At 39.6% G+C, this 14,231-nt stretch overlaps 1 protein-coding gene across 4 annotated transcripts in view; it reads right to left on the bottom strand.

The window, feature by feature from the left end:
• Positions 1–14,231, bottom strand: part of ANKRD44 (ankyrin repeat domain 44) — a 373,934-nt gene that overhangs the window by 26,397 nt on the left and 333,306 nt on the right. For all 4 annotated transcript variants that reach the window (XM_027865874.1, XM_027865875.1, XM_027865872.1 and 1 more), the window contains exons 18-21: positions 12,868–13,069; positions 4,158–4,245; positions 3,030–3,147; positions 1,966–2,182 (exon numbers count right to left, since the gene is read on the bottom strand). In XM_027865874.1, coding sequence (XP_027721675.1) covers positions 1,966–2,182; positions 3,030–3,147; positions 4,158–4,245; positions 12,868–13,069 — 625 coding nt within the window. The remainder of the gene's footprint in view (positions 1–1,965; positions 2,183–3,029; positions 3,148–4,157; positions 4,246–12,867; positions 13,070–14,231) is intronic.

Raw genomic sequence — 14,231 nt, 5'->3', positions numbered from 1 at the left:
AAAAAGGAACTTCAAAAGACAATAAAACAAGCAGGGCAGTTTTGGAAAAAATGTGTAAAAAATGGAGATTCACTGTTTCATAAACAAGCCTCTTTTTGTGTTCTGCTGTGTGTATGGAAATGCTTTTTTGAGTATTTAAATTCAGAGTAAAAAATAAAATAAAAAATAAATTAGAGAGAAGCAAGTTTTGTCTCAAAATAAGGAGGAACCTTCTAATGAGTTGAGGTAATAATAAAGCTGAAATTGATGTAACACTCTAAGGTTTGCAAAGCACTTTACAAATATCACCTAATTTTATTTTCAAAATAACCCTGGGAGAAAGGTGCAACTATTATCCCCATTTTACAAATGAGGTAATTGAGGCAGACAGAAGCTAAGTGACTTGCCCAGGGTCACATAGCTAGTAAGTGTCCAAGGCAGATATTGAACTCAGGTCTTCCTGAATCCAGGTCCAGTGCTCTAGGTGTAGTAAGACCTAGCTCCCTCAAATAAAAAAAAAAAAAAAGAAGAAGAAATGGGAGGCCTTTGGAGGTAATAGGTGGATGGAAATGTTTGAACAGTGATTTGATGACCATTTTTTGAGCATGTTATTGTGGTGAATGACAATTCAGACAAGTGTAACATGTCTTCTAAATCTGAGATTCTGTGATTCCATTTTTGTCTTCAGAATATAGGCTACTTTACATACTTTCTCAAACACACATGTTCTCACCATAACTTCTCTTCCAGAAATTGAGACTACTTTTCTGGACCTTTCACAAGAAATCTGCCTGGGTCCTACAGGCTAGGCAGACATACTGCCACAGATAATTCACTCACTGTTGTATAGCTAATACCTATCATCTATGTCATAGCAAATCCACAGCAGCTTCTGGATTCTAAGTGAATTTCCTGGTTACAGGGGTCAATTTCTATGGAATAGGATTGGTTTAGAATTAGAACAAAAGGGAAAAAGTCACTTTGTAAATATATTGACCAAATTCATACCGATCAATGCAGGTCCTTCCTAAGATCAACATTGGTATAAAATTAGTGGCAGTCCAAATTCTAACTCTGATTCTAACTAATCTAGTTTGGATCTCAAAGAATTTCTGAGACAATTTTAAGAACTAGTTAAAAACTATAATTTTTCTGTACTTAAAAAAGACATGGATAAAAGTAACAGATTTATGATGTTTTGTCCCCCCAAGTATAAGAAGTGATGAATTTCCACTAAAGACCCCTTTGATTTTTCTTTGTGGTATGGATGTGGATTATCAAAGGACCTAGCAAACTAGAAAAACTTCAGGTACACACCTAGCAATAGTCTGTCTTCAAGGATGATGATAAAGAAGATGAAGAACTAACAAACGTAATGCGCTTTAAGGTTTGCAAAGAACTTTACAAATATTAATTCATTTGATCCTTGTAACAACACTGCCATGAAGGTGCTATTATTATCATCATTTTACAGATCAGAAAACTAAGAGAGTTAAGCAACTTGCCACACTCACACAGCTAGTAACTATTTGAGGCTATTAAGTTTGAAAGAGGTCATCCCAGAAGGTTGGCCACAAGTTGATTAAATTATTTTGGTTACAGGAACGTGTAGCATTGCCATCTGTATCAGTGGAGATAGAACTCAGACCAATGAAATCAAGGACGACTGAAGTAGTGAATAAGTGATGAGACTAAAAGAAAACAGTTTCATTATCTAGGAATGGACATAGGCAATCTCAGGACTGCAGCAGGCTAAACCTCTCACTCCTCTCCTTGCTAGCCCCAACTGTCTACTTGTTAACTTTTCAACTTAGCTGACCTGGAGGACCTTACTTAAGTCAGAATTCACATGCATGGTTTTACAGTCTAGTTCGTGTTACCTTAATATTTTTCACAGCTTATTTTAAGATCATAGTGGTCCTGACATATAACACACCTGGGACCATCAACAACGCTGTGTCCTCCAGACACGGATGGAAAACTTACCGTTGTAACAAGCCCAGTGCAATGGAGTGTAACCTTGGTTATCTTTGAAACAGCAGTCTTCCTCTGAAAGTGCCATCTGCAATAACTCACTCAGCCACGTGGCATGGCCACGAGCTGCTGCGAAGTGCAGGGGGGTCCTTCCTCGGAAATCTCTACACAGAATGGAGACTTCCTGTTCCAATAGCATTTGGACACATTCCTCATGCCCGGTCATGATCTAATGCATAAAGATTAAAGACAAGCAAAGAGGTTTTAAAAATGATAGAAAGCTCAGAGAGCAGAGGGCCTAAGATGGCGGTGAGAACATGAGGCAGAAAATCCAAGAGTCCCTTAGAATTAGTGCCCTTGAGGAAAAGCAACAGGGTTCATAGGATGAGCACATGTAGATCTACTTATCTAGGCCTCAAGCAAAGCATTCCATGCAATAACTCAGAGACGAGGAATGGGCAAAACTGAAGCATAATTTGTAATTGGAAAGTCATAACAGAAGAATTCAGGAAAACCATTGGCTCAACCATTCAGTTGGGGGTATCCTTTGACAGAAAGCACTTAGCCTTCTTCAGGGTGCTCAGGGCAGGATTTGGAGTTGGAAGACCTGTGTTTGAAACCCAACTCGACCACTTACTACCTGTGTGACCTTGGACAAATCACCTCACCTCTCTGGGTCTTAGTTGCCTCATTTGTAAAATGAAGGGATATCTATATCTATATCTATATCTATATACACATACACACACACACATATATATGTATGTGTATATGTATATGTATGTATGTATAATAACATTATAATCAAAAGCAGAATAACACCCATCTGCTTTACTTCCCCCTTGAAGAAAGACAAAACTTTATATCTCTCTCAGCAGCTGGTATAGTCATAATAGTATTCACTTAATAAATGCTTGTTGAATTAATCTAAATATAACTGTCATTACTTTCATCTCTGGAAGGATAAATTTCCTTTTGGCTATTAGGATAATATGTCATTTAAAAATTTCTACATTAAACATTCATTTAAAAAATAGTCAAAATGTTTGTGTAAAGCTCAGGAAGAATTCAGTCACCCCTCTGTGTAAAGCTGTGCATCCCATGAGGTCAACAGCATCTACATTTGCTTCTTTTTCAAGTAACAAAGAAACAGCATCAATATGTCCATAGGCAACAGCCAGCATCAGTGGGGTTCTAGAAGAGAGGAACAAAATAAGCTATTAATAACCAGATCAAAACCATTAATCATTTCCCAGGGGGAAGATACTGCTTTTGCCCCCCTTAATATTTTCTACATGTCCACAATGTGCCAAATGCTATAAAGACACAGTCTGCTTGTCTCTGAGCAGGAAAGACATATACTTTAAAGCAAGTGCGTAAGAGGAGGAGGTGGAAAAGCCAGTAAGGGGATGTTGTATTAATCATGCTGTCTCCATCATCTTCAGAATCAGTTCATATTTATTAAGGGCTCATTAACTGCATGGCATGGTAACACTGATAGATACTGTACCATGGCCAACTATCATTCCTGAAAATGTGAGTGTCAGGGTTCATGGAAAGTCAAATAGTTATAAAGAAATGAATATACTTGACAGGACAAAGAAGGAGGGTTTACATTTCTTTTCTAAGACAACTTTAAAATGAAAACTGTCTCTTTGGAATTGTTTTGGAAGAAGCCCTGGTTGATACTAGGAAGCAGGGTAGCCTAGGAGAGAGCAGTTGATTGGGAGGGAGACCAACCGTCTGAAGCCAGAATTGTATATTTATTCCACCACTAACTAATCACAAGTCACTCACTCTTGGTGGTGCAGTTTTCCCATCTGTAAAACAGGCATAAAAATATCTTCCTTCCACACAAGAATATTGTGATGAGGGAGAAAAATAGCTAGAGTAGTAGATGGAAGGCATTTTGAAAAAATAAAAGCATCATGCAAATGCTAAGGATAACAGTCATGTTACACTCTTGTTTAATGGTTCTCAGAATGGAATGATAGAAGCTTGAGGGGATGAAAAGAAAGCAAAACATGGGGAAGGCAGCAGCACAGAGGCAGCTTCTACCCACGTCATTCTTCCAAGTATGTGTATTCTTCACCCCAAACCTGGGGTACACCAATCCTCATCCTAGGACTCTTTTTAGCAACAAACAATAATGGCAGTTATCACTGACATGTCACAAACTATGGAGTAGAGAGTGTGTCACTTACTGTCCTTTGGCATCTGTCACATCGACAATTTCTGGATTGTCTGCAATTTCTAGTAACAGTCGTAAACACAGTGTGTGACCATTAATGACTGAAAAAAATTAAAATGAACATTCTTTCAGAAGACCAACATTACTACTAGTAACAATTACAACCACTTGCTTTGTACAGAGTTTTGTATATTTAATCTAGCTGATCCTCACAACAATCCTGGGAGGTAAGAACTATTATTACCCTTGCTTTGCAGATGAGAAAACTGACTTACCCAAAGTCATACAGCTACTAAGTATCTGAGGCAGAATTTGAATTTGGGTCTTCCTGACTCTAAATCCAGCACTCTATTATTGCACAATGATGCCCCTCCACAACATATACACAACATCCTTTCTCTGTCATGAGATTTATTTGAACACTTCTAAAAGCAGACTCCGTCTCAAGAGTTTCTGACTTGTGTGTCTTCTTAATTCATCCTACCAAGACTGTTTCTTAGCACATACTATATTGACCCATTTTTCTTTATGCCCCAGGCTGACTGGATTCTTAGAAGTGTACCATTTTTGTTGGGTTGCTGGATTTGAATAAGTTCTTTCTTTGGTCTCTATCACATATATTCCCTAACTCTCCTCTGATGTTCTCTTCTGGGAAAGGGCATATCTTTTCCCAATTCCCCCACTCCTCTCATTATTCTCCTTCTTAGGTGCCTGGACTTAATACAATTATCCTGTTTTCACTGTCCCCTGGTGCCTGATCAAAAAAGGAGACCCCAACTAGACTGTACTTTCATACCCCATGTTCTGCCAGGCATTAAATTAATATTTGATCTGATGATGGTCAAATCAGATAGGCACACACCTTATCCTTCTTGCAGTGCAGCCTTGGACACTGATGATTATCTGCTTGTCCTTGATATTCTGTTCTCTCTAGATTTTCAGGAAACTACACTCCTCTGGTTTTCCTCCTACCTCTCTCACCACTCCTCAGTCTCCTTTTCTGGAGTGTCATCCAGGTCACACCTGCTAGCAGTGGATATCTTACAAGGCTTTATCCTGGGCCCTTTTTCCTTCTCCCTTTGTACTACTTCACTTGGTGATCTCATCAACTCCCATGGATCCAATTATAATCTCTATGCTGATGATTCTCAAATCTTTCTATCCAGCCCTAACCTCTTTCTTGCCCTCCAGACTTATATCCCCACCCATCTAGTAGACATCTCAAACTGGAGGTCCTATAGACACCTTAAACTCAACATGTCCAAAGCTGAACTCATCGTCTTTTCCCTCAAACCATACTCTCCTTCCTAACATCTTTATTACTGTTAAAGGCACCACCATCTTTCTAGTTCCCCAGGCTCCCAACCCTGGTCATGCTGAACTCCCTACTCTCTATCACCCTTCCATATCCAATCTGTTGCCAAGGTCTTTCAATTTTACATGGATAACATCTGTCACATATATTTCCTCTCCTCTAATACTGCCACCACCCCAGTATAAGCCACCATCATCTCACACATGGACTTCTGAAATAGCCTACTGGTGGGTCTGCCAGTCACAAATACCTACCCACTCTAGTTCATCCTCCACCCAGCTGTGAAGGTGATCTTCATTAAACTCCAATGGCTCCCTATTACTTCCAGGATGAAATATAAAATCCTCTGGTGTTCAAAACCCTTCATAACCTGCTCTACCGCCCCCACCATCATCCTTTCTAGTCTACCTACACCTATACCCTTCTTATGAGATACAACACCACTGGCCTTCTTCTTGTTTCTCAATCAAAACATTCTATCTTGGGGCAGCTAGGTGTTGCAGTGGATAGAACACCAGCCCTGAAGTTGGGAGGACCTGAGTTCAAATCTGGCCTCAGCCCGAACAGTTGACACTAGCTGTGTGACCCTGGGCAAGTCGCTTAACCCCAATTGCCTAAAAAACAAAAAACAAATATATATATATATATTCTCTCTCTCTCTATATATATAAAAACATGCCATCTCCCAGATCTAGGCATTTTCACTGGCTGTCCCTCAAGACTCAAATACTCTACCTCTTCATCTCAGCCTCTTGGTTTCTCTGGTTTCCTTCAAGTTCCAGGTAAAATCCCATCTTCTTAAGCAATTTTTGCTATCCCTCTTAATCCTAGTGCCTTTCCTCTGTGATTATCTCCAAATTTTCCTTCATAGATTTTGCTGGTACATACTTGTTTGCATGTTACCACCCCCTTTAGACTGTGAGTTCCTCGAGAGCAGGACTGTCCCTTTCTTTGCATCGCCAGTGCTTAGCACAGTCCTTGGCAGATAGTAGGAGTTTAATAAATGTTTAGTGAGTGAGTTCAAATCCTACCTCAGACAGACTTATTAACTGTGTGTCCCTGGGTAAGTCACTTAAGCTCCCTCAGCCTCAGTTTCCTTATCTGTAAAATGGGGATAGTAATAGCACCCATCTTACAGAATTGTGAGTATCAAATGAGAGGTAAAGCATTTCATGAACTTTAAAATGCTGTATAAAAGATAACTATTATTGTTGCTGTTGTTGTTGCTGTTATAGACATTGTTGCCATAGTTCCCTCAAGCTCTTAGTGTCTTTGTGCTTTATAGTGAATGGAAGCTCTCGGGCATGATTTCTTTCCTAGAGTGGACCCAGGTCATGTTCCAACAGGTGTAGCTCTGCTGGTTGCTTATGCCTCCTTCCTCCGAGCCCCAGACCACGTGAGTGATTCTGACCATTTTTCCATCATTTCTCAAGCGACCATGCCCTGGATATTCTTGCTTTCTGCTGTTGTCTTGGTGGCATAGAGACAACAAAGTAAGAAATGGTACCCAGGGCTGTACCTACCAGGCAGGAACAGGTTACTGACACATGTGCGCTTATGTGTGTGTGTGTGTGTGTGTCTGCCGATAAGACAGATGGATTACTTTTGGTAAGGTTCCGATATAAGATAAGGGAAGCAGAGACCATCAGATAAGCCATTAAGAGAGTAATATATCTTTTCCTATTTTCCTAAAATATATTTGCTAAGGACTATGTAACACAAGAATAGGGACAAGGACTGGCCTCAGGATAGCATTGGCATCAGGAACTCACAAAGTGAGAAAATTCCCTCTACCAGGGTAGGCTGACACCTTCTCTGCAACTTGCAGCATTTCCTAGGGACTGAGAAGTTGAGTGCTTTGCTTAGGCTTGCGGTCAGTATTGTCAGAAGCGGGCCTTCAGCCCAAGTCTTCCTGGCTTTAAGGCTGATTCTATCCCTCACAAAACTAAACTGAAAGTCTTATGAAAGACCTATTGCCTTCTCCTATGGCTGAAAGGAGGGAGAAAAAAATCCTCTAAGAGCCTAAATACCTCCAGTATCTTCTGTCTTCTTCTTACATAGCATTAAGAAAAACCCCAAACTATGTCTGCTTTTATATAGGTAGGCAAAGATGTAGGTAGACAGAGAAGGAAAGGGCTATAGTAGGGTTGGGGAACCTGTGGCTCAAGGCTGCATGTGGCCCTCTAGATCCTCAAGTGTGACCCTTTGACTAAATCCAAACTTCATGAAACATCCTTTTATTTCTTTTTTTTATTAGGATTCATTCTGTGAAGTTTGGATTCAGTCAAAGGGCCATACTTGAGGACCTAGAGAGCCACGTGCGGCCTCGAACCCGCAGGTTCCCCATCCCTAGGCTATACCAATGGCCATTTGTAAGTGGATTTTACAGCCCATTTTATCACATGCCAGCTCTGCACTGATACTCATTTCACCCTATCGTATTCTTTGGTGACAATATACAGTATCATCAACTCATTCGTTGGCACTGCTCAAATTAACTTACCAAGAGCAAAACACACATTTTTGAAAAGAGAATTTAAAATCCCATCACTCTGAAATTTACATTGAGCTCATTTGCAAAGGCTCTGGGGAAGCTTTTCACTGCCCCAGGTGTAGCTAAAATATAGCCCTCCTTAGGCCACTTCCCTGTTTCCCCCTCCCCCCAAGCAAGGTGCCACAAGGCTGTCTGCCTGGTGACGGATTGTTTATTTATTAATTTTTAGCTAAAGCAACTTAAGAAAACTATCTGCTAAGGCTCAGAGGGATGACAACTTGCATTAGTGAAAGTGGGGTATAACACATGATGATGAAATCATAGACCTTTTGAACTCTCAATGTAGTATTAAACCAGGCACCTCTGATGAAAGATTCAATAATATCTCAAAGACTCACGGGGCTTAATGTGTGCCAGAGAGAAAACTGTCAGTACAGGCTGACAGCTAAAGTAGCTCAGGAGATGGCTTCACAGAAACAGAGGAATAGCATATTTTGACGGGCTCCCTACTCCTGCATTAATTTGATATTCTTTCTCCACTCATGATCATAATAGGTCTAAGAATGTTGTGTAAAAAGAGGGAATTTTTTTTTTTAAACCTATAATTCTGTCACTCGTATCCAATGTAGCAGAGAACAAAATAGACTCCTACTGTAGAGTATGTATTCTCTGTACAAAGCTGAAAGGGGCTGTTTGAGCCCTCCAGGAAGTACCAATAGGTCCACTTACTGCTGTGGGGCAGCCAGACTAGAACTGTCTTGTCCTTCCTACAGACTCCCCTTTTCCACTTGTCTTTAAGGAAAGAGAATCCTAATTTTTCTTCAGTTGTGCTATATCAAATATGACGTTATTTCAGCCCATTTGAGCAGGCCATTATCTCTCTGTCTTTACCGTTCTGCACTGTTCAAAGAGTGACATCTAGTCACTTACCTGTACCAGAGAATCCTGGGCTCTGAGAACACCTATCAAAGCCTCCTACTTCCCATCCTGGGGCTCTAGAGTAGGCAACACAAAATTGCCATGCTAAGGGAATTTCAAGAGGGACTGAGAGAACAGTTTGAAGCAGACCCCAGGCTGCAATTCTGATTCAATGGAGACATTTGGTAGGTAACAGAATGAAATGACAGCCTGGTCCTGCTCATCATGTAGGACCTAAGAAAGCCCCAGTGTATTGAATCCCCATGGCCACTAGAGGTCTCTGCTGGATCACAGCCTAAACAAGTGTGGAAACATTGTTCTGGATGTTTACCTGTTCAAAACGGTTGTTTTCTATGTTTGAAATAGCCCCTTTGTATGGACTTTCTTGGTGACTAAATATAATTGCCTGATTTAGGAATAAGCAACAAGAAATAGAAGAAGACAAACAAACCTTAACTTTAAAATACTAAAGGCTTAGGAAATTCTTGGGGAAGAAAGGAAGTAACAGTAGTAATAACGATTGACATTTATGTTGTGAGTTAAAATTTGCAAAGTACTTTATATACATCATCTTGCTTGATGCCCACGACAACCCTGTGGTTGTAATCCTCACTTTACATATGAAGAAACTAAGGCTCAGTGGGGTTAAACAATTTACCCAGAGCCACACAGCTAATGTCAGAGGCAAGAGCTGAACATCTTTCTGCTTTGAAACCCAGTACCCTAATGGCCTTAGGGATCTAAGAGTCATTTGCTAACCTTCCTTCCCTACTATGAGAATTTATCAAGTAACACAGGAGATGAAAGAGGGGCCAGTGTTTTTCCATCTCAGCATTTCAAATAGCCTTCATATGCCATCTGGAAAGCTCTGTAATCAAATATTACAAGAATTCCTTAAGGCCTAACTAGCTAGGCAAAAGCAGGAAAACAGTATTTTTAAGGTTGCAAGACTCATAAAAGCCTTTGAACAACTTCCTTCATTTGAATGTTGACCTCTGTACCCACAATATACTTTTCTGACACCACAAATAAATATGGTGTTAGGGAAAGAATGCATTGAAAGGGAATGGGGAGGGACAGCTAGGTGGAGCAGTGGATAGAGCACAGGCCCTGGAGTTAGGAGGACCTGACTTCAAATGTGGCCTCATACACTTGCCACTTACTGTGTGACCCTGAGCAAGTCACTTAACTCCAATTGCCTCACAAAAGCAGAAAAAAAGAAAGAAATAAAGGGAATGGAGAGGCTGGGGTTGTTGCTCCAGCTCTGCCACACATTGGCATCAGAGTAAAGTAGAAAATGTGCTGGATTTGGGCCAGAGGCTGTGAGTTCAAATCCTGACTCTACCACTTGCCATCTGTGTGACTAAGCAAGTGACTTAGCATCCTTGGGTCTCAGTTTCCTTATTTGTAAAATAACAAGGATGAGACAATATCAATCTCTAGATGAGTTCTAAGTTCCCTTTTGGCTCTAGATCTTTGATGTGACATTATGGTTCTTAATTAATTTTTTGAGTCAAGCATACCCACTGCTAAGATCAAAGGCAGATATGTCAGACTCTATCAGCCCAAGGAACCTGCATTTATGGAGTACTTAAGTTAAAGGATCTTTCATTTCATTTTCTTTTATCCTGCTCCATGTTTCTAAAATTCTAACTAGCAACCACATTAAAAAAAAAATCTCCAAAAAATAACATTACAGGATCGGTACTTTAGAGCTGGATGAGGAAAACCGAGACCCAGAAAAGGTGAAAAGTTATTAACTATTTAGCACAGTAATTATGTAGTTTTGCAAGTTATTTTGCATTGAGTGGTTAAAAAAATCAGAATAAAAGTTACTTTGGTTAAATATCTAAGGTGATACACTGATTGGTCTAATGACTGGAGTGTCTTACAAAATTAGTTTTTAATATATTTCATATTTTAATGTTTAAAAATACAGAACTTGTGAAGGTTTTTTTTTTGAGGGAGGCAAGGATATTTATTATTAATCCTGGGGAAACAGAGAATAAAAAGTTTCCCTTCTAATAATGAATAATTATAACGACCAAATTTGGCATGGAGAAGAGTTGAAAAATATTCCTCCCTCCCTTCACTGAGGTGACAAGATGGATTACAGGTGGGAAATATTACAAATACTGGCAGACATAGTAAATGTGTCAGTAAGTTTTGTTGAAGTGGGTTTGTTTTTCACTTAAAAAAAAACACCTGCGTTATATAGGATAGCTTACTGAATAGGGAAAGGAGGGATATTTTTACACTTGAATGTGGTATAATAAAAAAGGTGACAATAAAAATAAGAAGTCTTTTAAAGTCTTTCTGTAGAACTCTAGGTTTCCTTTAGACTTTAGAGTTTTAAGATACCTTAGAAATCATCCTAACTTAACAAAGGAATGTTTTGTATAAGAACTGACTGTGAGGACTCCAATGAGCTTCACTTCATTGTCTTACATCTGGCACACACTAGATATTTAATAAATGATTATTGAATTATTGAATTGAATTGCTCAGAATTGGATCCAGAGTCCTTATTACCTTCCCAGCCTTCTCAGGGATGCAACTATTAGCAAAGCAGATCAGTTACTCTGTTTTTAGTAGAATTAGGTTTCCAGAAGATACCCAGGTAGGGGGAATCCCTTGTCTCTGCCATTTTTGCTTCTGGGAATAGTATTAGGAATATATGATCTATTTCCTTCACCTGTCTAGGGTGGGCTGCAATATACTTCTCTAGACAATATCATTTCAGTTTCTTTCCCTTTTATCTTCACTCAAACGCTTTGGAGTATGCCTCCCTTTGTGGCACAGCAATTTCTAAACAGATGATCCTCTTCATAGACAATACTATATCATGGCCCCCTCTATCACTCTGTTTCTTTTGAATGTAACCTACTTTCCATCAGTGTAGCTCAGTTGTTAATCCCATTTTATATCCTCTTGCACCCTGACAAACTCAGCTAGGCAGCTACGTGGCGCAGCAGATAAAGGTGCTGGGCCTAGAGTCACGAAGACCTGAGTTCAAACCCAACCGCAGATACTTGCTAGCTGTGTGACCTTGGGCAAGTCACTTATCCTGTTCACCTCAGTTTCCTTAACTGCAAAATGGGGATAATAATCGCACCTACCTATCAGGATTGTTGTGAGGATCAAATGAGAAAATATTTGTAAAGCACTGTCACATTTGCTCAGTTGTTCCATTACGTCCAACTCTTTTGTGACTGTATGGGGTTTTCTTGGCAAAAATACTGGAGTGGTTTGCCATTTACTTCTTCAGTGGTTTAAGGCAAACAGAGGAAGTGATATGCTCAGGGTCACACAGCTAGTCAGTCTCTGAGGCTTGAATTGAACTTAGGTCTTTCTGACTCCAGTCCTAGTGCTCTATCCACTGAGCCCCGAGCTGCCTTGACATTATTATTTTCTTGATGATACCTCCCTTGTATTAATCTCTCAGATCAATTTCATTATCCACTAAGCATTAGATATACAGACATTCTGGGGCCATACATATTGCCCCTGAGGTATTGTAGTGGATAAAGTACTATACATGGAGTAAAGTACACCTGAATTCAAATCCAGTCTCAGACAACCTCAGTCAGCCTCAGTTTTTCCATCATAAAAATGGGATAGCTTAGCACCTACTTTCCAGAGTTATTGTGAGGATAAAATGAAATAATATTTGTAAAGTCCTTTGCAAACTTAAAGTAGTCCATGAATTCTAGTGAGCATTATTATTATTCTGTACTATGTATTGCTAGGCACCTCCCTTACTGTTCTTCTTTTTTATGACTTCTACCTGAAAGTGAACAAAAAAAATGTCCAGAAAGAGAAAAGATCTGAACAGAGGAAGAAAACTGATTCCTTTGGGGTTAAGAGGAGGTGACAATATGCTTATGCCAACCACAAGACATGCCATATAACCAGGGTAACCAATCAATCCACTAATTCAACAACTTCACTCATCCTGTCCCCTCCCTTCCTCTCCCAAGAAAAGGTAGAACCTACCAGAGGCATGAAGTGGGGTTCTTTTGGTTACATTGTCTTTCACAAAGATGGATGCTCCTTGATTGATAAGCGCTTCCACACATTCTGCATGTCCTTTAAAGGCAGCTAGGTCCAGAGCTGTTCGGCCTTTTTCATCCCTGATATCCAGGTCTACAAGGGATTGCAGAAGTACTTCCAAGGCTTGATGATGGCCATTGTAGGCCTAGCAAGATGGAACCAAAGACAGTTAAGAAACAAACAAACCTCATTAAAGTACAACACAATGTAAGAACATGGTAGGGCAGTAGATAGAGCACCGGGCCTGGAGTCAGGAAAACTCATCTTTCTGAGTTCAAATCTGGCCTTAGACACTTACTAGAACCTGGACAAGTCCCTGTTTGCCTTAGTTTCCTGATTTGTAAAATGAGGTGGAGAAGGAAATGACAAACCACTCCAGTATCTCTGCTAAGAAAACCCTAAATGGGGTTATAAAGAGTCAGACACAACTGAAATGACCAAACAAGAAACTGTAAGAATCTACCAGAGTATCATAACTACTCATGTTTGTTTAGAATGTTAACATTTCTGAAAACTGCTTTTCCCATGGTCATTCTGTGACAAAGATAGTACAAGTATTGTTTTCTTCATAAGGAAATGATGACTTAGAAAGGTTAAGCCACCTCACATGCTGCATAAAAATTTAGGTCCTCTGACTCCCAAACTGTGGTCCTTACAACATGAGATGCTGCTGTCCCAAAAGAACCTCAGAAAGAGCTGTTAGTATTCCACCGCAGGAACCATTTGGATACAAGAAAAACAGCATATTAAAGTTATGCTGAGAACTGCAGTTCTCCTATTTCAATAAATCATTTGCCCAAAGTATGATATTAGCTAAATAAATGTAAGCCAGTCTAAATGTCTATAGGATTAACATTGGTAGGATGTTTGTTTATGTCTTTAGGTTTTATTTTTAAATCAGAATGTGAAGGAAAGGGAGGAGAGAAGAAAAGCATCTGATCCTTCAATTTACCTTACAAATCATGTAAACTCCACTGTCCTTTTAAAAAAAATTTTTTTTCTTTCCCCCATGTACATACAAGGTCCTTAATGTTTGTTGAAATAGAACAGAATTTGGACTGTATTACAATCTTCTGACACTCTAGGAGTGCCATAGCATTGTAAATTATTATTTTCACAGAAAGAACATTGAATATTTAAATAAAAAGGCTATATATTTGCAAATGCTATGAATATACTTTGCAAATATTACTGAGTTCAAATTCCTTGTCTATTTACCTGTAAGTAAGTCTACCTGTAAGACCCCGAGCAGGTCAACTAATCCCTTGGGCCTCTGTTTCCTCAGCTATAAAATGAGGAGGTTGGCC

The sequence above is a fragment of the Vombatus ursinus genome, unplaced genomic scaffold, assembly GCF_900497805.2.
Source record: "Vombatus ursinus unplaced genomic scaffold, bare-nosed wombat genome assembly UNPS02014779.1, whole genome shotgun sequence".
NCBI classification, from domain to species: Eukaryota; Metazoa; Chordata; class Mammalia; order Diprotodontia; family Vombatidae; genus Vombatus; species Vombatus ursinus.
This window is presented reverse-complemented; position numbering and strand designations above follow the sequence as displayed.